Source organism: Excalfactoria chinensis, chromosome Z, assembly GCF_039878825.1.
Source record: "Excalfactoria chinensis isolate bCotChi1 chromosome Z, bCotChi1.hap2, whole genome shotgun sequence".
Lineage (NCBI taxonomy): Eukaryota > Metazoa > Chordata > Aves > Galliformes > Phasianidae > Excalfactoria > Excalfactoria chinensis.
Genome location: NC_092857.1, coordinates 12774669 through 12797336, shown reverse-complemented (window position 1 = coordinate 12797336; position 22668 = coordinate 12774669). Strand labels below are relative to the sequence as shown.

At 38.2% G+C, this 22668-nt stretch overlaps 1 protein-coding gene across 1 annotated transcript in view; it reads left to right on the top strand.

Annotated features, from left to right (window-relative positions):
- The window catches only part of OXCT1 (3-oxoacid CoA-transferase 1), a 79528-nt gene extending 57415 nt beyond the window's left edge, over positions 1-22113 (top strand). Inside the window, exons 14-17 of the mRNA XM_072359103.1 lie at positions 2909-2998; positions 8372-8452; positions 11480-11581; positions 17759-22113. Coding sequence (XP_072215204.1) covers positions 2909-2998; positions 8372-8452; positions 11480-11581; positions 17759-17794 — 309 coding nt within the window. The 3' untranslated portion in view covers positions 17795-22113. The remainder of the gene's footprint in view (positions 1-2908; positions 2999-8371; positions 8453-11479; positions 11582-17758) is intronic.
- Positions 22114-22668: the final 555 nt, after the last annotated feature.

The following is a 22668-nucleotide window of genomic DNA, read 5'->3' as shown; positions in this document are numbered from 1 at the left end:
TTTGTAGTTGTGCCACACAAGGTCGTAAAAACCAAAGGAGGAAAAAGGACAAAGCAAGTATATCATAGAATCATAGAATTACCCAGGTTGGAAAAGACCTCGAAGATCATCAAGTCCAACCACAGCCTAACCATAGTACCCTATCTCTAACAACCCTCTGCTAAATCTTATCTCTGAGCACAACATTAAAAACATTTCAACATTCTTCAGCTTTATCCATCTTTCTTGATTGTCTTTATCCAACCTTTTTCACAGAAGAAATGGAAGGTGAAATAGCAGATGTTGTAGCTTTAATTTTGGAATCAACTGTAAGCCTACTTTTCATTTAAACATGGCACATGGCTATCAGCAGTGGACAAAGGAGTGTTGTCTACATTTCTATTCATTTAGGGTAGATTTATACATATTTTTAGATGTTGGCTTCTGATTGATATCTTTATTTGTATGCTGCTAAGATCAGTAGCAGTATTAAAAAATGTCATGTATGTTACTTTAGTTAATTACATGTGTTTCTGATGACCTCTTTTGTTGTGCTGTGTACTTCTTTTCTTGAATACACCTTTACTGTCTGCTTTGCTGCTCAGTTTATGTGCTGTTTGTTTCAATAGATGTTCTTTTAACTTAGCCAGACTGGTTCAGATGCATTTTATTCTGTGATGTTGAGAGTAGCTATAAATATCAGCTATGGAAGAAAAGTTCTGGCCTTCAGGAGAAATAAGAAACATGCAGAACAAGAGGATGGATTCAAGACCCTGGTAGTGTTTGAAGGCTGCTGAAACTTCTTCTTTTCTCTCAGACATGTCTGTTTACTTTGAAGGTTCCATATACTTGCTATATCACTTGCTATATACAAGCATATATATATGCTTGCTATATCACTGTGTGAAACACTTTATTCTCTTAAAAATTTGTTTGATCTTGACTATCTCACCCTTTAAGGTAGTCAGTACCTCAGAGTACTTACAGAATTCTGTTGGAATGTCGTATGTTGTCATTGGTGCTTTCATCTGATCAGACCAACAGAAAGGCTGCCGTTTAGGAATCACTATTAAACAAAACGGTTTACTCAGTCCCTTTAATGTTGTATTTTGACTGCCCAAATGGTGTTCAGATGTGCAGGTATCAAATGAGAAAAAAATGCACCTTCGTCTGCTTTTGTTTCTTCAGATGTTTCCTAGCTGCTCTAGCCCTTTAGGTATTGGAACAAAAAGGCCTGGTAAAACCAGCTAATGACATTGCCGGGGTGAGTGTACTGATAGCATAATCCTGAGTGCAAACATATTCTTGAGTTACTAGGGAGATAATGTGTCATCTCCAGTTACTCGTCAGTGAGTCTCTGGCAGGCTGACAAGAGGTCACTGCAGTTTCTGTGAGAGCTCTGTATTTCAGAGTAGGTTGGAGAATGATAGGAGTACTGCCAGGAAGTTAAGTACAGAGAAATCCTCTCATTGCTGTTAGGTATCTGCAAAGGAGTATTTAGCAGTAATGTTAATTAATGTGATTAATATTACTCTGATACAAGAAATTCTGAAGGGGTTGTTTATAGATACTGGAAGACATGATTTATTCTTCACTGTGGAAAACAAATTTTTTATACATATTGCCTTTGGTTTGATAAGGAGACTTTCATTAAATTGCTGTCTTGACAGCTTAATGAGACAAATCTCTTCCATATGCTCTGTATTATGAGCCATAGCTAGTAAGGTACTGAACCACATGCCTAATAAGTGGAAGCACAAGAGAAAAACTTTACGGTAGGAAGTTTCCAAATTGTTTAATCATATACTTTAAGGTTTCACAGCATCACCATATTTCTGTCCTTGATTTATCTTTATGAAAAGTAGTAAGTGTGAAAACAGAGGAAATACAAAGCATTTGGGACAAAAACGGTTTATTTTGATCTCCAAAATTTCTTTCGTCATGTTTCTTCTAACCTTCACTGTCATGCAGGTCCTCTCCCCAGTGACTCAGGAGTGATGTGAGGTCATTGCATTCTGTTTTCTTGGGGTGTCTGGCATTTGTTATCTTAAAAGTAACTGCCCTCCTCATACTAACAGAATGTTGTACTTACAGATGTTGCACATCAGAAGTTTGCCAAACCTGAACTGCTTACCTTTCAAGTTCATATCTGTTCAGTTTAAGGTGGTGGAAGCAGGCAGGGACTGAATGCCATAGCATTATGTAAACCTAAAATAGATGTGTCTGTACACCATAATACAGCTGTTGTTATAACAGGTGCAGTTTTGACATTCCTTAAAAGAATGAGTCTCAGAGGCAAAATGAGTTGCTTGGTCTGAGGGAATAACAGGAGTGAATAATGATCCAAACTCACATATTTGTCTGTGGTCTGAACTGACATCCAAATGCATCTGGAATGGAATAAAAGGAGTGGTTTGTGATGATACAGTGTTACAAGCAATGTCCTTCTAAACTTCCAGGTAGAGTACTAAGATGTCCTCGTAGCTACATTTAGAAGCAAAGATTTCCTGTTGAGGCAATAATGACATTTCTGTAACTGTGAGAATGAATGCTTCATTTTAGCAGTGATAGACCCCCTGGAAGAAGAAGATTTGTTGTTTCTGAGTGTCAGGGCTCCCTTGAAGTCACTGGCACTACTCAGGTATAAGTTACACCAGGACACTGCATGTGACAGTGAGCTCTTGTTCCACTTATTGCTATTCTGTTTGCATCACATGTAGACTCTAGAATGAGAAAACCGGTAGTTTTTTAATTCAGTGTGGTGAGATAATGTGGCTTTTCTGCACAGAAGAAAGTTGAATATCTTGTCCAGCTATTGCAACATTTATTTATTTATTTATTTTTACTGTGTCCTTTTGTTGTTTGTTTTTTTTTTTTTTTTTTTTTTTTTAGTACAAACGGCACATTTCTGTCAACATTTTCATTTCAGGGTAAAATGGTGAAGGGAATGGGAGGTGCCATGGACCTGGTATCTAGTGCCCAGACGAAAGTGGTTGTCACCATGGAGCACTCAGCCAAGGTAAGGCTCTGTCTTCTATATGACCCACTCGTGCTAGAAAAAAAACCAAACAAAACACACTGAAACTTTTTGCATTAATTCTGCCACTTTGTATGGATTTTACAGATTTGTTACTAGTTACAACTGTACTTCCTAGCCTTGTGTAAGTGAATTGTTTACCATGGAAAAAATCAAATATTAATTTGATATTTAAAAGCTGCATACATCTTTTGCTACTTTGTGCAAACTTAATGAGAGTAACAATTGGCAGAGCCACAGTAGATGCTGCCCTGAAGGTTTTACTCTTCATGTCAGAATAATTTGAGAAATGAGGTTCCCCATGGCTAAATATTTGTTGTGATGGGAAAATATTTACCTTTGAAGCTATCAGTCAAATTGGTACTGACAGCCTGATAAAACAGATCGTTTTGGCATGATACTGTGCAGGCTGCCTTACTTGTTATACAGTTACATGACAGAGGTTAATCTAGAGGCCTCTTTGTGGAGATAGGTTTGTAGATATAAAGAGTCTTCCACAGAAGGTCGTAGAAAGCTTGTCATTTGGAACTTAAAATATTGTACAGTCTTAGATATGAGAAAAGCTGTTTGTAGGACAGCATTTTTATTCCCGGGAAGTATACCAAGTGCTTAAAAATAAACTTTTTATTTCTTTTCTTTTCTTTTTTTTTTTTTTTTTTTTTAAATTTTGTTATTCTTAAGTTGTTGGTGTAGACACCAAAGTCTCCTGTAAATCAGTGTGAGTCAAGAAGTTATTAGTTCTGTATTTTCAAGATTAATATCTCTGCCAGAATACATAAACATAAGGAATTTGCCTGGCAGCAAATATGAAAAATAAATATATTAACAGTCGTGGAGTTCTTTTAAATGTGATTTAAGGAACAAATCTTCACTTCCTATATTTTTCAACAGGTTGGACTTTTGTTGTTTTTTTTTGGTTTGGTTTTTATAGAAGCATTCTAAGTAACAGAACTGAGACTGACCCAGTAGTTCTTGTATGCGTATGTGTAAATAAGTAAACAAAAGCGCAAAGCAAATTCATCTCACTTGTGTCCCTATCACAACCCCACAGCAACTAGGTGTCTGTGTATCCATTCACTTAGGCACATATTTCAGATAGTAATGTAATTTGAATAAATATTGTAAACTTAAAGTTACTGTGAAATTCAGCTAAGAAATGGGGTCCACACACAGTAATTATTCATGCCTATTTATCTCTTATTAACACTGTTACAAAACTCGTACTGCATTCAGTTTAAGTGAATTACTATGTTTGGAAGCTGTTTGTTGGATTTTTGTCAGTAGGAGTACTGAAGCTTGAAAAAGACAGGAAACCAAATTTGCCCTTATAAGTACCCCAGTCATAGCTTTATTTATTTATTTATTGCATGTATAACTTGGATTTGTATATGTGTATATATATATGTATATATATAGTATACAACGAGAATATTACATATATATATGTGTGTACATGTGTATATATATATACATACATATATATATGTGTACATGTATATATATGTGTACGTGTATATGTATATATATATATATATATATATATATATGTAATATTCCTGTTGTGCACTACTAGAAAGCCTGTTACAGGCTTTACAGGCTTCAATAGCTTACTTTGTAAGAATATACTGCAAAGTAAATCCAGGTATGTGGTTTTTTGATTTATTCTTTTTTTTAAATGGAGGGCTTCATCCTAACCATGCCCTTTTTGGGCTGCTTCTTGTTTGCCCAAAAGTGAAAATGAAGTATAGAAGTTGAATGTGAAAAAAGACTAAAACCACCTCTAACTTCTGTTACGTGTTCTACGTGTTTTTTTGTTTGATTTTTTTATTTTTTTTTTTAAGTAGTTACTAGTGAAATAATATGGAAGAGTGATGCCCAAGCAATTATATGACCTATAACGCCAGTTCTGAACATCAGAAGTCTTAATTTGGGCTGACTTCTTACAGAGCTGATTTATATATTTTTCTTTAGTATGAAGATTTTCTCACAAATTGCAATTTCAACCATACTTAAGTATTAGAGGAGCCCTCTTTCCTCTTCCCAAGAGTCAAGTGGACTACTGAGCAAAAGAAATGTATGCCTGTGCTGTTGGAATCTGTTATATCTGTAGGCTTTTTAGAATAGGGACGTTGTTGTTGTCTTACTCTCCAAATAAATAATAAGAAATTTATTATTAGACACCGAAGCCTCCAGTAAATAAACATGAATCAAGGTCTGATGGACTGAAGTACAATGGAAAGCTGCAGGATATATGCAACAATAAGTAGTTATGCTAGTTGGTTTTGTTTGAATTGTCATCTTGTAAAGGATCTTTTAATCAAGTGTTGCTTTTTCTCTTTTTTTTTCTTTTTTTTTTCTTTTTTTTTTCTTTTTTTTTCTTCTTTTTTTTTTTTTTTAAATATATAATAGTGGCAGCTTGTTAAATATTTTAATAGATTTGCTCAGAGTTTATCTTGAGTGTGAATGCTGCAATTTTCAAACTTAGCAATAGGTTGGTTGAATCCTGCCAGTGCAGACAAAATACAATTTACACTAAATTATGAGGGTGAATCTGGTATGTCTTCACCCTCAAAGAACCACTCAAAGAATTTACTCTGATATGCAGTATATTAGAAATAATTCTGAACATCCTTTGCCCCCAAGTATTTAAATTTTTGATAGCTTACATATTTACATTTCATGAAAACTAAAAGGTACAGAAGAAAAATGACAGGACTGTAAATGACTTTGGTAGAAGAATTCAGAGTAAGAAATATCAGTGAGGCAGAGTAGCATAGAAATACATGGGATAATGAAGGTACAGATGCAGGATGGCTAGTCACTGCCACCTTCTTTTTTCCTTTTTCTTTTTTTTTTTTTTTTTTTTATTAGAAAGGGATTAGCCAACACAAACTGCAGAAACTAGCAACCCACAGGTTTGAAACAGGAAGTATTTTTCACAGTCAGCTAATGAAATCATGGATCTTTAGCAGGATGTTAAAGGAGTTCAAAACATGATGCCCATATGAAAGGGATTAAATTATTTTATGAGTCCATCAGTGACAATTAAATAGTGTTGCCCAGAAGCAGTCTCTAGCCTCGGAAGCCTAACCATCACAGTATGTTGTGAACCAGCAGGGAATACCTGATGAAGGGTGGCTCAGTTTTTTTCTCTGTATGTTTAGTCCACCATGAGACACATGGATGATGGACTCAGTTTAATTCACTATGATAGCTCTAGGTGTACTTATTGTGAAACTCATCTTTGGTTAACTTTAAAGACCAGAGTATAGTGTTGTTATTTAACCTTTGAACAGTCACTGTGCACCTATGTTCAGTCTGGTAAATACTGCCTAGGAGATATAGAAGTCCTTACACCCACACTGCTGTCAATGTATTTTGCCAAACAGCATGAAGTGATGGCTGGTCACTTTCAAATGGTGAAATGACTTGTGTAGACAACTAAAACAATCTAATGGAAACCATTTTTAAGCATGTGCTTTGATTATGACTGAAACATGGGGCATTGAATTTCCATCATCGTGAGTAGTTTTTGTTTTTATATGTTGTACAAAACTGTGACATTTTTTGTTCATAAAAGTGTCCATAAAAAGATGCAACAGAGTTTTTAGGGCTGCTTCAAAATTAGTGCCTCCTATTTTATTATGTTGGCTTACAACATCAGGGATGGATGATGGCAGCAGAAATTGAGCCTTCCCACCAACGTCTCATTCCATATTGTTGCTGTGTGACAGATGGCAGCAAAGGGGCTGTCTGACAAAATAGCATCTGACGTGGAAGTGTGTATGAAGCAAAGGTGTGCCACTGAACTCCTCCATGCAGAAAAAATGGCACCCACTGACACTCATCAACACTTGCTGAATGTTTCTGGAGACCAAACAGTAGATGTGAGCACAGTGAGGCAGCGGGCTTTGGCAGTGATATGAAAGACAAGCCATGTTCCATGTGGCCAAACAGATTTTTAGAAGTGTGGCATGCAGGCTCTTGTTCATATCCAAAATGCATAGCTAATGAGGGGGACTATGATGAAAAAGTGTGTTTTGTAGCTATTCTTTGTGTCTGTTGTAGTTTCTTAGGAAATGAATAGGAGGCATTACTTTCTGAGCTACCTACGTATTTAAAGCAGAATGAAACAACCTAGGGTTTGGGATATCTGTGCAACAGTCTTTTCTTCCTGTATCTGAACAAATACTGCATAAATTTAGACAGTAAAAATTCTTGCAATTCCACTTGGATTCCCATTCTGATAATGCCCTGATGGATGAGTTCCGAAAGTCACTTCTCATGCTACCTGGTAATGAAATAGTGTTCATCTCAAGTGTTAAGAAGCTGGAATTTATCGCTTTTAAGGGTCACAGAAGTCACTCAAGCTGTCAGCTCTGCAAGTCCATTTTGAGATATGTTTGTGTATTAAGCCTTAAGGCAAATTGATGATTGCAAATTTAAAAAGTATCGTATTCACATGGTTAAATGAGACATGCCATACTCTGAGAATTTTGAAAGGCATAACTTAAAATCGATAGAGGAAAAAAAAACAAAACAAAAACAATAAAACCTCACACCTAAACACCTGAGCCTTACACATCCAGCTTTGTGTGAGGAGCTTTGCCTTTTCAGTAGGCAATATTTTACCCAGTATCTAAAGCAGCTGCCATTTGATACCCTAGGAAGGGAAGTATCTTAAAGCAAATCCTGATTTCTTTATATACATTACTTTGTACGATATTTGCAGGTTGACTTGCACTGGCAAAAATAAGGGCAGTGTAGCTTCTCTTGTAGTACTTGAAAATTAGCGTATCACACTCACCTCCTAGTCTGCTTTTGTGCTTTTCTGGAGTGACAGAGAAAAAGAGAAATTGAATGTGGGTAAAGAAACTGGCTTTACTATTTTAAAAGCATGAGTATGTACTTGAGCCATGGGGGTTTGAAATGTCTGTGTATATAGCTGATCGTGCACATATTGTTTATAATAATAAGTCAGAGTAATGTTATGCTCACAATGTCACTGTCTAACCTTTACATGTCATCAGTAAGGTCTCATGTGTGTTTTATCCTCACATTGCAGTAGAAATGGAAATTACTGAACTTCTAAACTCAGGAACCCACTCAGTGGTACACTGAGACTCTTATTAGTCATCTCATTATAGCTGGGGCTTAAGTTAGAAATGTCCCAAGTTACCAAAGTTTTAATCTGCCATGAAAATGAATTCAAATAATGTTCTGAGTGCAGTAAATGTTTCAAGAACACTGAATGCTTGCAGCTGTGATTTTCCTTTTTAATGTACATACTTGAATTCAGAGAAAGTTGCACTGTTTTTTTAACATTAACATTTGTTTTTATGCTGTTAAACACAGGGCAATGTCCATAAAATCTTGGAAAAATGCAATTTACCACTTACTGGGAAGCAATGTGTAGACCGCATCATTACAGAGAAGGTAAAGTTCTTTTCTTAAATCCTTTAAGAATCCTTTTAAATGCTTTTCTCAGTGACAATCAGTGAAAGCAGTTAAAAGTGTCATAATAATAAAGAATATATTCAGTATCTGTTACTTGGGAAGGACAAAGACTCCTTTTGAGTTCAATTCCTGAGACCTGTTGGCTCATATTTTCCTTTTAAATCTTTCACTGTTGACATCATGCATGCTGGATGATTATTGCAATCACCATCAGAACAGAGATGTTACCCATGAGAAATATGCAAAAATACGGTTATTTTTCCCAAAGTATACCTGAAAATTTGCTTCGTGAGATGCAAATCCTGAAGTGGACATTTTCCTCAAATACAGATGCAAAGCAACAGCTCTGTAGCATGTTCATGTTAAGGCAATTAGTGTCTCTCTTGGTGTATATTACAGACTTAGAGAGACACATAACCTGTTCTGCTGCTATCTTTTGTTTTCACTTGATTGCACCTGTGAAGCAGTTTACTGTCCAGTGCAAGTCCATGTGATAATGCCAGTGTTCAAAGTGCATTAGTGGATCTTTTCTGCAGAGGATAAGTGACTTAGGATTTTTTCTGTAACCATGCTTCTTGTGTTATCAGTGTGTACATTTTTAAGGGCTTTGACCAGTCCCTCTGTGAGCCATCTGTCATACTAAGTAGAATGCTTCAAAAGTGCTGATGCAGAGTTTGCTTTCTCTCAAGGGCACACTGCTACTGTCATTTGAAGTTTTCCCCTACAAACAAAAGGAAAAGAAATGAAACTGTGGATGTTTTTCTGTAGTCTTCCACTGACTGGTCACATACAAATGTAAGGTACAAAAAACTGGCACCGAACAAGGACTGACAGAAAATAAACATGCAGAAAATTTCTGAGACTCACTGCTCATCAGGTTTTGCTGTTTTAATAAAAGATGGCACAAATGTACAGCACTATTTAAATTGCATTACAGACTGTTTAGACGCTAGCTTCCTGCTGTCTATTTTCCTTAAATTCAGCTTCTCTTTTAAGACTCAGAAGAACAACTTCAAACATATAGATTTCATGAAATCCTTTGGATTGAAAGGAACCTTAAAGGCCATCTAGTTCCAACCCTCTTGCCATGGACAGGGATTCCTTCTATTAGACCAAACTACACAAAGCTCCATCCAACTTGCACATTTCCAGGGAAGAGGCATCTACAGCTTCTGTAGGCAGCCTGTTCCAGTGCTTCAACAGCACTCATAGCTGAGAAAATTGTTGTAATATCTAATCTGAATCTACATTTTTGTTAGTTTAATGACACTAAACCTTGTGCTATCACTCCATTCCCCAGTAGCCCTTTCATGTAATGGAAGGCTGCTGTAAGGTTCTTAGATCTGGTGCTCTCTCCTGCTCATCACCCTCTTGGACATCCAATAGATTTTCTCCAATCACCCCACGTCTTTCTTGTGCTGGGGGGCCCAGACCTAAAAGCAGTACTGAAGGTGGAGCCTCATGAGCCAGAGCAGAGAGTAATAATCATCTCCCTTGCCCTGCTGGCCACACCTCTTTTGATATAGACAAAGATTCAGCCAGTTTTCAGGGCAGCAGGCATGTACTGCAGGCTCACACTGTTTTTCATCTACCAGAAGCTGTGAAGTCATCTCCTTAGGGCAGCTGTCTATCCATCACCATGCTGATATTCATGTTTGAGATTGCCCCAACCCAGGTACAGGACCTTGCACTTGGCCTTGTTGAATCTCATTAGGTTCACATGGGCCCAACTTGTGTGCCTGTCAAGTTCCTCTGGACAGCATTCCTTTCCTACAGTGTGTCAGTTGCATTACTTATCTTGGTGTCATCTGAAAACTTGGGTGCTCTCAATCCTGCTGTCCATTCTAGTAGCAGTGGTATTAAATAACTCCATTCCCTGTTATGACCCCTGAGGAACACCACACACACCACTGGTCTCTGCCTCGTCAGCAAGCTGTTGACCACATCTCCTTGAAATTAGCATTTCATCCAATTCCTTACCCACCAAATGGCCCATCCTTTTATTATCTCCATTTTAGAGACATAAAGTGTCAAATACTTCACACAAGTTCATGTAGATTACACTGGTTACTCTTCCCTTCTCTGTGAATGCTGTAGCCCTGTTGGAGGATGCCGCCAGATTTGTCAGGCACTATTTGTCCTTTGTGAAGCTGTAAGTTTGTCTTTTGTGCCTAGTGGACAAGTTGAGTACTTGTACACTTCAGAGATGAGCTTAAGATTCCACTTTCCTTCCATGTTCATTCTTCACTGGACTTTTGCTACTGGCTTTTAAAAATTTTATTTAATTAGGAAAATGAATGTAGACTTGATGGTTTTTGTGGCAACTAGCTTGTAACCTGTGTATTCTCCATCTAGTGGGCACTGTTATAGTGCATGTTGTTCTACAGATGTTCTTATATGCTTGAGAGACTTCAGAGTGGAAAGCTTATCTTAGGAAGGCATCAGAGACAATGCTCCTTCAGCTGCATCACCTGAGGCTCTTTTAAAAATAGAGCAAGAAACTTTCTCTTTCTTAGCCAGCTACAAAAATACTAAAATTTCTAGCGTTTGATAGCTGTTGGAGAAGCTGATCATCTGATGAGTTCATTGGCCAGTCTTTACCTCCCTATGGGCCTAAAAGCAAAACAAAACTGTTAGAACGAGGATGACTTTACCTGTTTTCTTTCATGGCCTCTTGGTGGTCATTGTCTTATAGCAAAGAACGTCTCAGACCTTTCCCTTGCACCTTGCAATTCTCACCACGTCAGAGCAGGAGATGCTGTACTCATTTCATGCAATGAAGAACAGTTGCCCATTTTTTTCCCACAAAATCAACACATCTTACACTTCAGATTCTTTCAGGTATAAATAAATCTCTACTGGTCAGTCTGAAAAGTGAAACCAGTTGATAATAGCATCATTTGTTACTTAAGAAACTCATTTCAGTGGACTGATTTGTACAGTATCACTACTTGGATCTTTTTTTTTAATAATAAAAATTGTTTTCATGCTTTTTGAACCTGACAGGCTGTGTTTGATGTGGACAAGAAAAAGGGGCTCACCCTTGTGGAAATCTGGGAAGGACTGTCAGTGGATGATATCAAGAAAAGTACTGGCTGTGACTTCACAGTAAGTCATTTTACCAACAAATACAGTTGTTCCTTTTACATTGCCTTGTCATTAACCATAAAACAACTGATTTTTTACCTTCATGTTCTTTCTTAAATATCATTTAATGTTAATGCAAAACTCGTGGAAAGTACACTGGAACATAACTGATTCCGTATGTGTGGCCAGTAACAGTTGTAGTTTCTTCATGGTCTCATACATTCATATAATAATGCTTTTTCTTCTGTATCATAAGGCTGGGGGGGAGGTCAGCTGTTTGTGTTTCTTTGTAAGGACAGTGACTTTGACAGCATACAGTGTGTGCTTTGAAGGTAATTGAGAGATATGTGGTAACGAAGGGTGGTACTCTTCCTCTTTGCAGAGTTTCCAGGCATGTGATCGTAAGGTTGCTGAACAGTTATTATGTAAAAGAGTTGGTTATTAAGGCTTTGAACATGCTCTTAGTTGCAAGAAGAACGTTCTGAGCAAGGAGCATGTAGAATTTAATTCATTCCCATAGTTCCATAACAGAGCGTTTTTAACACTCAAACATGATACTATGTGTTTTTCTTGTAGAGTTTTAAATAATTGAAAGAAAGAGCTTTTCATTTTTGAAAAAAAATTCATTTATCTGGGGAACAAAAAAAAAAAAAAAAGTTTGTTAAATAGGAGTGACGTGCAACTGTAGAGTGCATGAAATTGCTACAAAATCGCTTTATTATTCATTTTTTATGTAACGTTTTATGGTAATCTTTACTATTTCTTAATTTACAGTAAAAAAAAAAACAAAAAAACAACAACAACAAAAAAAAAGCCTCCTTAATTAGCAATTCTATATGCAAAAGAGGTTATTTATTCAGCTCATTCCTGTGATGTAGGGGACAAAAATAAATTCTTTGAAACTTCGGTAATCTGAGACCCTTAAACAGCCCATACTCAAAAACTAAAACATAAAAATGACCTTATGGTTTTGGATCTGTGGTAATCAGACACTTTTTTTGTTGTGACTTTTTATATTGTTGTTACTCTGCTGTATTTAATTTGAGGCCTAACTTAGTAACCATATACATAGAATATGAAAATGTGAAGAATGACTTTCATCTAAGGAGACACCAGTTCTTATATGTCCTGAGCCTGGTTTTTGAATAGAGTTGCTTTCTTTTTAATTCAGAAGATCTAGATATATATGTATGTATGTATATGGAAGTTGGTATTACCCAAAGTAATTTTCAGCTTGTGCTGGAGGTAATTGAAGCAGAAGGAACCAGAGTATTGAGAGAAATAAATGAATAGCTTGAAATGGTGAGCTAGGAGACAAAGCTTTGCAGAATCACGGTGTGTATGGCAAGATCACTAGGACTATTGAAAAAGATTTACCACCACCTCACTGTACCATTAGCACTTCCCTGTAGATAATACACAGAAACAGTATAAATTTTGAATTTTAAGGATAGCCTGAAGTTAGCAGTTGATGGTGAATCAGTGTAGTGCTGTCTTTGTTCCTGGAATCTGTCTCACCAGGCTCTAGAGGGGTCACTTCACAGCCACCCATTCCCTGTTTCATGAAGACAAACTCCAGTGCATTCTGCTTTGTACAGCTGCCTTGGTCATGCATGAAATCATGAGCTGCACTAAAGGAGAGCTGTGGGCATGAAAAATGTAGATGCTTCTTGGTTTGTACACTTTTCTATGTTTATCTGAAAGCAAGCAGCTTCCATAAATGCTTGCAAAGCATGAACTGTGCTGACCTCTGCCAGAATATGTGCATGGGTTAGCATTACCTAGTGGGTGATAGTTCCTTTAAAATGCCTGAAATTTCTATAGCTCTGCAAACAGAAAGAGTGAACCAGAATGATTTGTTAACTAATGCAGTGGCATGGAAGAACACTAGCTCTTCCTTTGTCCTGTTTTCTTTTCTTTTCTTTTTTTTTTTTTTTTTTTTTTTTTTCCTTTCCCTCCTAAAGGATATTTCCAGGTCACAGTGACCCTGTCCTCTTGTCACTGAAATCATCACCAAAACTGCTATTGTATTGGCATTGGTGGCAGCAAGACTAGGTCACCATTGCATGATGTTAGACACTTCAGGGCTTGAGTGTCACACAGTGAACAGGTGCAACTCTCTTGCTTAATTTTGAAGTTGAGAAAATAGAGATTTGAGCACTGTGGTAGACAGCTGTTCAGAAAACAGTATCCTTAGTCCTTTTTTCCACATTTCAAGACTTTGCCTCAGGCTCCCTTGCAAGAGTAACAGTTGTGCTAGTGATTATTTATGTTCTCTGAATGAGACATCTTGTTCTCGTTTAGACTGGGGACAGAAACTTCACTGATACTGTATTGCTGCAGTAAAAGAAGAGTTTTTTTGTTTTATATCTGTTGCTATTTTGAAACAGAACTAATGGGTGAAAAATAAGGAGCTGACCCTGTCCTGATAGCTCTTCTCTGTGGATGCAGAAAGCCATCTAAACTAAAATAAACATTTATCTGTGTTCATTACATAGATAACTCTGGGAATGACTAAGGGATGAACATACCTTTGTATATAGCTGCATCTCCCTGTGAAAGCTGCTTCTTTTTGGAGAGCTTTGTAGTACTTGTGGTTTTTTGAGACACATTTTGCTATACATTCCCATTCAAAGAAAGAAAGGATTTAGAGTCAAGAGTCTTGATTATAGACTGTTATAAAATAAAAATTTTCCCCTCAATCCTACTCTGCTATGAAGGCAACACATTAGCTTATCTTGTGTATTTAAATGAGATTTGTTTCTCCCTAGCAAACAGACTGCCTTAGCAGATAAACATTTTTAGCTCGTTCTTGTTTATATGGTTGGTGAGACCATGAAAGCAGAGACTGAGAAAGCATAATTTGCAGATATATTTCGTTATCAAAATCATTAGGGTTAGTCTTAACAAAAGTAAAAATAATAATAATAATAAAAAAAAAGATTGATGCTGTTATTTTTCATAATAATGAGTTCTCAGTTTTGCAGAATGTTCTTAAAAGATAATAACTTGCTTTTTTACTCCTAATAAGAGCACAGGAAGTCATTAGGTCCCAGCACCATTCAGAACCGGGCCTTGAAAGACTTACTTGCTATAGATAGACATAATGAAATAAGCATGCACATGTTTGTGTGTTGGAATTCTGGAAGTCAATAAGCTTGAACTGTTGGGAGTACCTGAGGCCATGAGTCCTCAGCTATAGTCTTGCTCTGACCAGTCAGACCACAAAGGCAAACTGCTGCCTATATACCTGCCTGTTCAACATCAACAAAGCATTTTGAAACATCCAAGATGAGCTGTAATTCCTGTAAGTGGAATAATACTGAGAGTGTGCTGCTTAGGATGTACTGTAAGAAAGTAATAAACATGCATCTGTGCTGTAAAATAGCCATTGTTAAGCACATTCGGCCTTTATCAGATACTGTGCTGATAGAATAGAGTGCTGCCAGATTGGCTTGACTCTGCTGGGATTTAAAGCAGCATGCTCAGGGGACTTTTTGCATTTGAGACTTGATTATTCCTTGTTTTCCAAGCCCAAATCATTCCTTTCTTATGTTAGCATTTTTCTTTTTGCTCAGTTAACCGGATTTATTTAAAGCAAATTCTATTTGCATCCAGTTCCTAGTGGTGCATGGTCTCTCATTACCTCTGTTATGTTCAGCACACTGTGGCACTTCAGCTCTCCTGGGGATCAGACCTTTTCAGAGGTGAATAGTGGTGTGCATTAATGACAGCTGTTAGCATCTAATGTGCAGACAGTACATTTAATGTAGTATGCTCACTGGAATGTAAAGCACTAGAGGTTTTGATGTTACCAAACCCTATGACAGAAGAAAAACAAAAACCTACTCCAATAATTGCCTTTTGTCACTCCACTATACGGGTATTAATGGAGCTATCTTCATCCTCTAGCAATGGTGTTTTCCTCAGTGGCACTGTTCTTAGGTAAGGCCCAAATTAAGTGAGACACATACCCACTTTGAATCGGAAATGCTGAAACATTTCTGGAACTAGTCCAGCAGTGTTTATGCACTCAGAATTTTCCAGCTCCTCTACACTTGTAGCTGCTACATCTGTTTGTTATCCTGGTTCACAGAGAACTTTGAAAAATCAATAAACAGTTTCCATCCACTGAAAATATTTCATTAGCATTTGATGTAGTAAACACATTCTTCATGAACTAAGCTTTTCTTGATGACTGTTCTCATAAGATTGTAAGTGATGACATTTTGTGGCTGAAGGAAGGATAACTTAAAAATTGAATTGGTGCTGGAAATACAGCCTTCCTATGCTTGGAACAGGCCTCTACAGATCATTCTTTAGTAAGTTGGTTTGTTCAGTACTGTTAAGTGAAAAAGATAGGACAAGGAGGCAGAAGGATATTGTATATTGTATTTCGGTGGGACAAACTAACCAACTAGAAGCCCACTACCTGTGGAACTGTCAGTCATTCTGAAGCAGTAAGATCACAGGAACTGATTTTGATCTTATCCTGGGACACCTATATAAATAAGGATGGAAACAGGATGTATTTAATGAGGCAGTGGAGAGGTTTTCTCCACCTCTCTGTGGAGAGGTTTTCCTCAGGGAGTAGTGCAGACCTGCAGTCATGTTAAACAGTCTGCTCTGTACTGCTTCCATTTACACCTTTCTTCATCCACTTCCCTATTTAAGCTTACTGTGCTGTATCTATTTTTGATTGGAGATCTTATAATACAACTAGTTGATTTTGCAACTGCATAGAATTACAACAGAATCGTACAATCATTGAATCATTTGAGTTGGAAAGGAGCCTTTAAAGACATCTAGTCCAATTCCCATCCAGTGAACAGGGAGACCTGCAGCCAGATCAGATTGCTCAGAGCCTGGGCCAGCCTGGCCTTGGATATCTCCAGGGACAGGGCATCAGACACATTACTGGACAGCATGTTCCAGTGCCTCACCACCCTCACTGTAGATGACATTTTTCTTGTATCCAGTCTAAATCTCCTCTCTTTCAGTTTGAAACCATTTTCCCTTCCTTGACCTGTCACCACAGACCCCATGAAAGAGTCTGTCTCCTTCCTTCTTACACTGCCCCTTTAGATACTGAAAGGCTGCTATTAGGTCTCCCTGTGGCCATCAGGGTTGCCACAACTCAGGTGCAAGACAGAATCACAGAATGGCAGGGAAGGGGAATGGAAGGGACCTCAGGAGATCAAGTCCAAACCCCCAGCTTAAGTAGATACCTTACAATAAATCGCACAGATAGGAGTCCAGATGGGTCTTGAATATTTCCATAGAAGGAGACGCCACAACCTTTCTGGGCAACCTGTTCCAGTGCTCCACCACCCATACCATAAAGTTCTTCCAGATGTTAGTACAAACTTCCTGTGTTTAAGTTTTAGGCCATTACTCCTTGTTCTATCACTGCACACAATGAAGAAGAATCTGGCCTCACCTATTTGTCTCCCACATCTCTTTAGATATTTATAAACATTTATCAGATCCCCCTGAGTTTTCTCTTCACCAGGCTGAACAGACCCAGGTTACTCAGCTTTTCCTCACACAGGAGGTGCTCCAGGCCCTTAATCACTCTTGTGACCCTCCACTATATTCCTAGGAGAACCCTATCTTTTTTTAAATGGGAACCCACAACTGGACATAAGACCATGCACTTGGATTTGTTAAACTTCACAAGGTTCATCTGGGCCCACTCCTCAGTCTCTAAGTCTCCCTGTGTGGCATCCCATCCCTTGGGTGTGTCTGATGCACTGTATAGCTTGCTGTCATCTGAAAACTTGCTGAGGATGCACTTCACTATCAGAGTAACTGATGAAGGTGTTGAAGAGTGCTGGTGCCAATAGTAACTGCTGAGGGACGCCACTCATTACTGATCTCCATTGGGATATTGAGACACCAACCACCACTCTCTGGGTACAATCTCATAACCAGTTCCAGGTTTAATTTACTTGCATTCTTAAATCAGGCAGCCAACTCAAAATAAGTTTAAAAGCTGGATCCTAGCACTGTGGGTGTCCCGTATCTATGCATCAGAAAGTTTAGTAGGGAGAGTGTTGATCTCTGAAATACCTCAAGTATATGGGTTTAAGTCTCTGTTCTTCAGTAGCATATAGTTAGAGGTGGAGGTGAACTACGGGTTGTACTGCTATATCTGTATGCCAACTGTTCTGTTTTTTTTTCTCTCCTCCTTGCTAGGTTTCACCAAAACTGATACCAATGAGGCAGATTTAGACCTGCAGCAGAGTCTGGGCTTGACTTGCCAGAAGGCTTGTTTCAAAATGGAAGCTCAGTGAAGAGGAATCGATGGCTGTTTTGCAATTTTACTGTTTTTCTTTTTTATTATTATTATTTAAGGGCTTTGTAGGTAGTTTCCAGATAGTTAAGCTCAGGCTGTGACTAGCAGCCTAAATGGAATTTTTCTTCCATAGCATTACCAATTTTAATGGAATTGTGAATATATCCCCAAAATTTCAAATAATGTTACACTGAAATGTTAGTGAACACTGTCAGAAAAAAACGCCTTGTAGTCTCTCTGCCAAATAGTACATTTTTTACAGAGATTCACAAAATGACCGTGCAATCTTAAAATTGCCTCCGCTTTTGCTGCTGTCATTAAGCTTACAGATCACCCCATTGTTCTGTAACTACAGCACTTACTATGTTCTTTCTCTTTTAAAGGTGTGGGTTTTCTTGTGGAGTGGTGTATAGCAAATGCATGCAGCTAAAGAATCAGTAATGTGGACTTCTCTTTTCCTGAACCCTTGAATATGTCTTTGAGAGAACTTTTTGTATCAATGGAAACATTTGGGTCCTTAGCCCTGAATGTATCTGCTGTTTCTGCTGTCTGTCTGTTGTCATTAGGACACCTACGCCTCCCAGAGTCCAACTCTGGCCCTTCTATTTAAACTGTACAAGCTAGAATGGGGATAGTTTGCAGGAGGAAGATAAAATGTCTCCATCCCCCTGCAGACAATTGATTAGCTGTACAGTTGTTCCATGTGAACCCACTCTTCACTCTGCAGTTAGAATCCTTCTTCCAACCTCCATTCAAAGGCAAATGAAGACTGTTTCTGGAGTAAGGTTTGTTCTTCCAGTGTTACACAGAGAAACAGGGACAAGATGTTGTGGGCATTTGGGAGATTTCTTCAGAAGGGAATACAGTTGATTAAAAGCAAAAGCAGTAACTTTTCACCACTTGCTGATCAGAGAATCAGCTACAGAGTTTGGAACCCAAACTTGTGGTAACTAGAATGCGTACCTTGAGACAATCAAAGTGCAGGTCATTCTCTCATGCTGGTTCTGCTATGTAATTAAGATCTTGTTTTCTCTATTCTTAATTAGGAGACAATCATTTTTGCAAATCAGTAATGTAATACAACTGCACGAGATCTCACCCCTTATTAGCACAATGGATCTTCATTATACAGAGCATGAGTGCTCAGGGATATGATTTAGCAGAGGGTTGTTAGAGTTAAGGTACTGTGGTTAGGCTGCGGCTGGACCTGATGATCTTCAAGGTCTTTTCCAACCTGGGTAATTCTATGATTATATGAGTTGACTGGAAGTATATGCTTACTAAAATACATTGTTATTTCCAGGTAGAATGGTTTCTGTCATTCATCTAAATAGGAACACTTAAAGCCCTTCAGTGAAAATAATTCCTGACATATGTTTTATGTCAGAACAGGAACAGATTAAGTGACTAAAAATATGTAAATGGTATATGCACAAAGAAATATGCCTTTCATACATCTGATAAGCAGTGTTGGGATATGATCATAGAATCATAGAAAGGTTTGTGTTGGAAGGGACCATTAATATGATCTCGTTCCAACCCCTTGCTATAGGCAGGGACATGTCCCTCTAGGCCAGGCTGCTCACAGCCCTATCCAGCCTGGCCTTGAATGCTTCCAGGGAGAGGGAATCCACAGCCTCACTTGGCAACCTGTTCCAGTGCATCACTACCCTCATAGTAAAGAATTTCTTCCTAACATCTAGTCTAAATCTGCCCTCTTCCAATTTAAAACCATTTCCCTTAATCCTGTCCTACCCGCCCTTATAAAAAGTCCCTCCCCAGCTTTCCTGTAGGCCCCTTCAGGTTCTGGAAGGCTGCTATAAGATCCCACAGAAGCCTTCTCTTCTCCAGGCTGAAAAGTCCCAGCTCTCTCAGCCTGTTCTTGCTGGGGAGGTGCTCCAGCCCTCTGATCATTTGATCATGATGTAGAAGGGCATTCTAATACTGTGTGGACAAGGCTTTCAGTGCAAATGTGGAAAGCATATAATATAAATTTCTAGGGAACCGGATATGAAATTCCTGCAATATCTAGCTCTAGTACTAGCCCTTGGACTGTACTAGTAACCTTGCACTGGAAAAATGTGCTGCACTTCTCCATTCTAAAATGAGAAATACTGCCTTCCCATGGGGTAGTTAGTAAATTAGACTTGACCCATACCTGGGTTTTGTAGCAGTTTAACTGTTTTGATTTGAGAGATTACTTTTTTTAGTTGTATTTGCCACAAGCAGTTCTTTGATAATCTCTCGTTAATACCAGAATATGTTCTTGTTCTTCACCCAAAGGAATAAACAAACTATCTTTGTTAGCACCTTTATGCTAATACAGAAATAACCCCATAATAACTAAGTTACATGACTTGATCTAATGTGTGCTAGTGGGTCGTAGGCCAGTGAATAGGTTGAACGTGTAGGCAAGGCCGTAATGCTGAGCCCATGAAAAGAAATGTCTTGTACATAAACTAGATATGTTCTAATGTTCCACAGTTTACAATAGCTGATTTGTATGCAAGACATGACACTATATTGATCAAAGTGTTCCAGAATACCATAATCCAGGATTAACATGCATTTTTACCTAGCTGTAGTTTTCATATCTTCTCTATTGACTCTCTGTGCTCTTCCGTCATTTCAGTCAAGTAATTTTCTTGAAGTTTGGCCATTTCTACTTCTGTGGAACAGTCTTAAGATGCAGACTGAATTTCTGTTCACAGAGGTTTTGCAGATTAAGTCTCTGTGTAACCAAGGGTGGTTTTCAGCTCTATGAAACAATTTTGGTTTCAGATAGAGCAGCATAGAGACCTCTGCCACACTCCAGAAGGATTTGTCAATGACAGTTCTGACCCTTGTGGTGCGCAGCAAAAGGTGCCTAGCATTGCATCAGGCCCAAGGGTTGGGTGGATGTGATCTCTGAAGGTTTCTTTTTCATTGCCATTTAAAGCTTTCATGGGGAGCAGCTTGAGTGGGTGCTGTTTTTGAGGGGTATATACAAACTGCGTACAGGAGAGGGGAGTTAGTAGTAGTTTAGCCAGAAAATAAGTGTGCAAATAGTGGGAGGTGTCGTAAAGAAATTCAGAAAATAAATGTTGATCTGTTGCAATTATCTCTGTTACACTAGTCATAGAACTGATTAGGTAATTACAGCATATAACTATTGGAATATATAGTGTATGGGAGAAATGTCCAAGGGTGGCATCAGGTTGATGCTACTTCTTCCATAGAACTATGCTTTGCTGGCACACGCACAGAAGCCATTGTTGTCTTTAATATATGGCTTATAAAATGACTAATGATTGATAATGTCTGGGACTTCAGGACGTTGGTTTCTGGCTCAAAGAAATAGGAGCCAACAGCTGCACTTCAGCTTTTCCAGCTCTCCACATATTGCCTTGAGAATTGTCATCTGTGCTCATCTCTGCCTTGTTTCCTGGAAAAGGGGATGTTTTTCTTCCTCCCTTACAGGAAGAATAGCTAGCTAAGATCTCTGAAACACATTATGTTTTCAGCTTGGAGGTCATCCTTGATGAGCAGTGTGGAAGAGTGATTGAAGACTTTTTTACTTGATGAATATTTGATTTCTGTTTCTTATTTGTATTGGTGTAAAGCAAAAGAGCAAAGATCGATATGGTGCTGAAGGCTGGGGAAGCAAGATCAGGTGCTCTCAGTGTACACCAGTATTGCAAATATGTGCATGTTACACTTGAAGTTTTTGTCTGGAGGGTATTGTATTGTGGTGGCATACCGGTATTATGAAAATGTCTAGCATTTGCACAAGCTAATTACAACAAGCTGTGATTCCAGTTTGTGGTTGTTTTTTAATCTGAGATCTGTAAAGCAGGATTAGAAATCAAACCCTCTTAGGTGATTTAATTCCCCGTGGACCCAGGTGTGGCTCACAGGGATACTCCTGAGCAGTAGTAACGATGATGGGTATTAGACGGATGGCAGATTCTCATTTCTCTTCCACAACTGTAAGAGAGCTGATATGCATGAACATTTATTGAGGCATCACTGAGGTTATCTGTGCTTCACAGCGTTCTCAAGGCAAGGACAGATGATGCTTTTTGTTCTGAAGAAGATGGTGATTCTGTTGTTACCTATGTTAGACTTACTTTGTTTCATATTTTATTGACTTTATCCCCTAAAAAGCAAAAAATGAATGATGTAAAATGTAATTTTACTGTAGGCTCTGCAAACTACACATCAAAGTCCTTCTATGTATTTGCAAAACAATCAATAAAATGAAGATTAAAAATCCCAGGTTGTATCTGTCATTACTGTTTTCATGGTGTTCTGTTCCGCCATCGTGAGCATTAAAAGATTAGCTTGTGCTCACACCAGCACGTCGTACCTGAGCACGCATAAAAAACTCTTGGCTTGTTGGCTGGAGATGGAGGGATCTGATAAATAGAAATAATAAAGTTTGAAACTCAGCCAATGGCTGCATGCTTCACCTTCACTCTTCTCATCAGTTTCTATGTTGGGTCAATCTCAAACATAATTATCACATTCATTTGTGTAATGACTTGTTTTTCAATCAAGTTGAAGAATGGACTGCATATATAGTCCTCAGAGAAGTGCTTTTTACCTTCTGATTGAAACTGCCGCAGAAATGATGGCATTTGAGATGTTTATTATTGACGTTAGTGTGTGGCTGTGCTCTGAAAATAGTACTGGGTGACAAATGAAAGCAAATTCCATTAACCACCCAGTGAATGATAAATTGGATGATTGCAAAGTGATGAAAATGCTTGTCTGTGGCGAATGAGGTCACCGTTTCAAAGAGAAGATACGCGTATGTGTGTCATAGTAC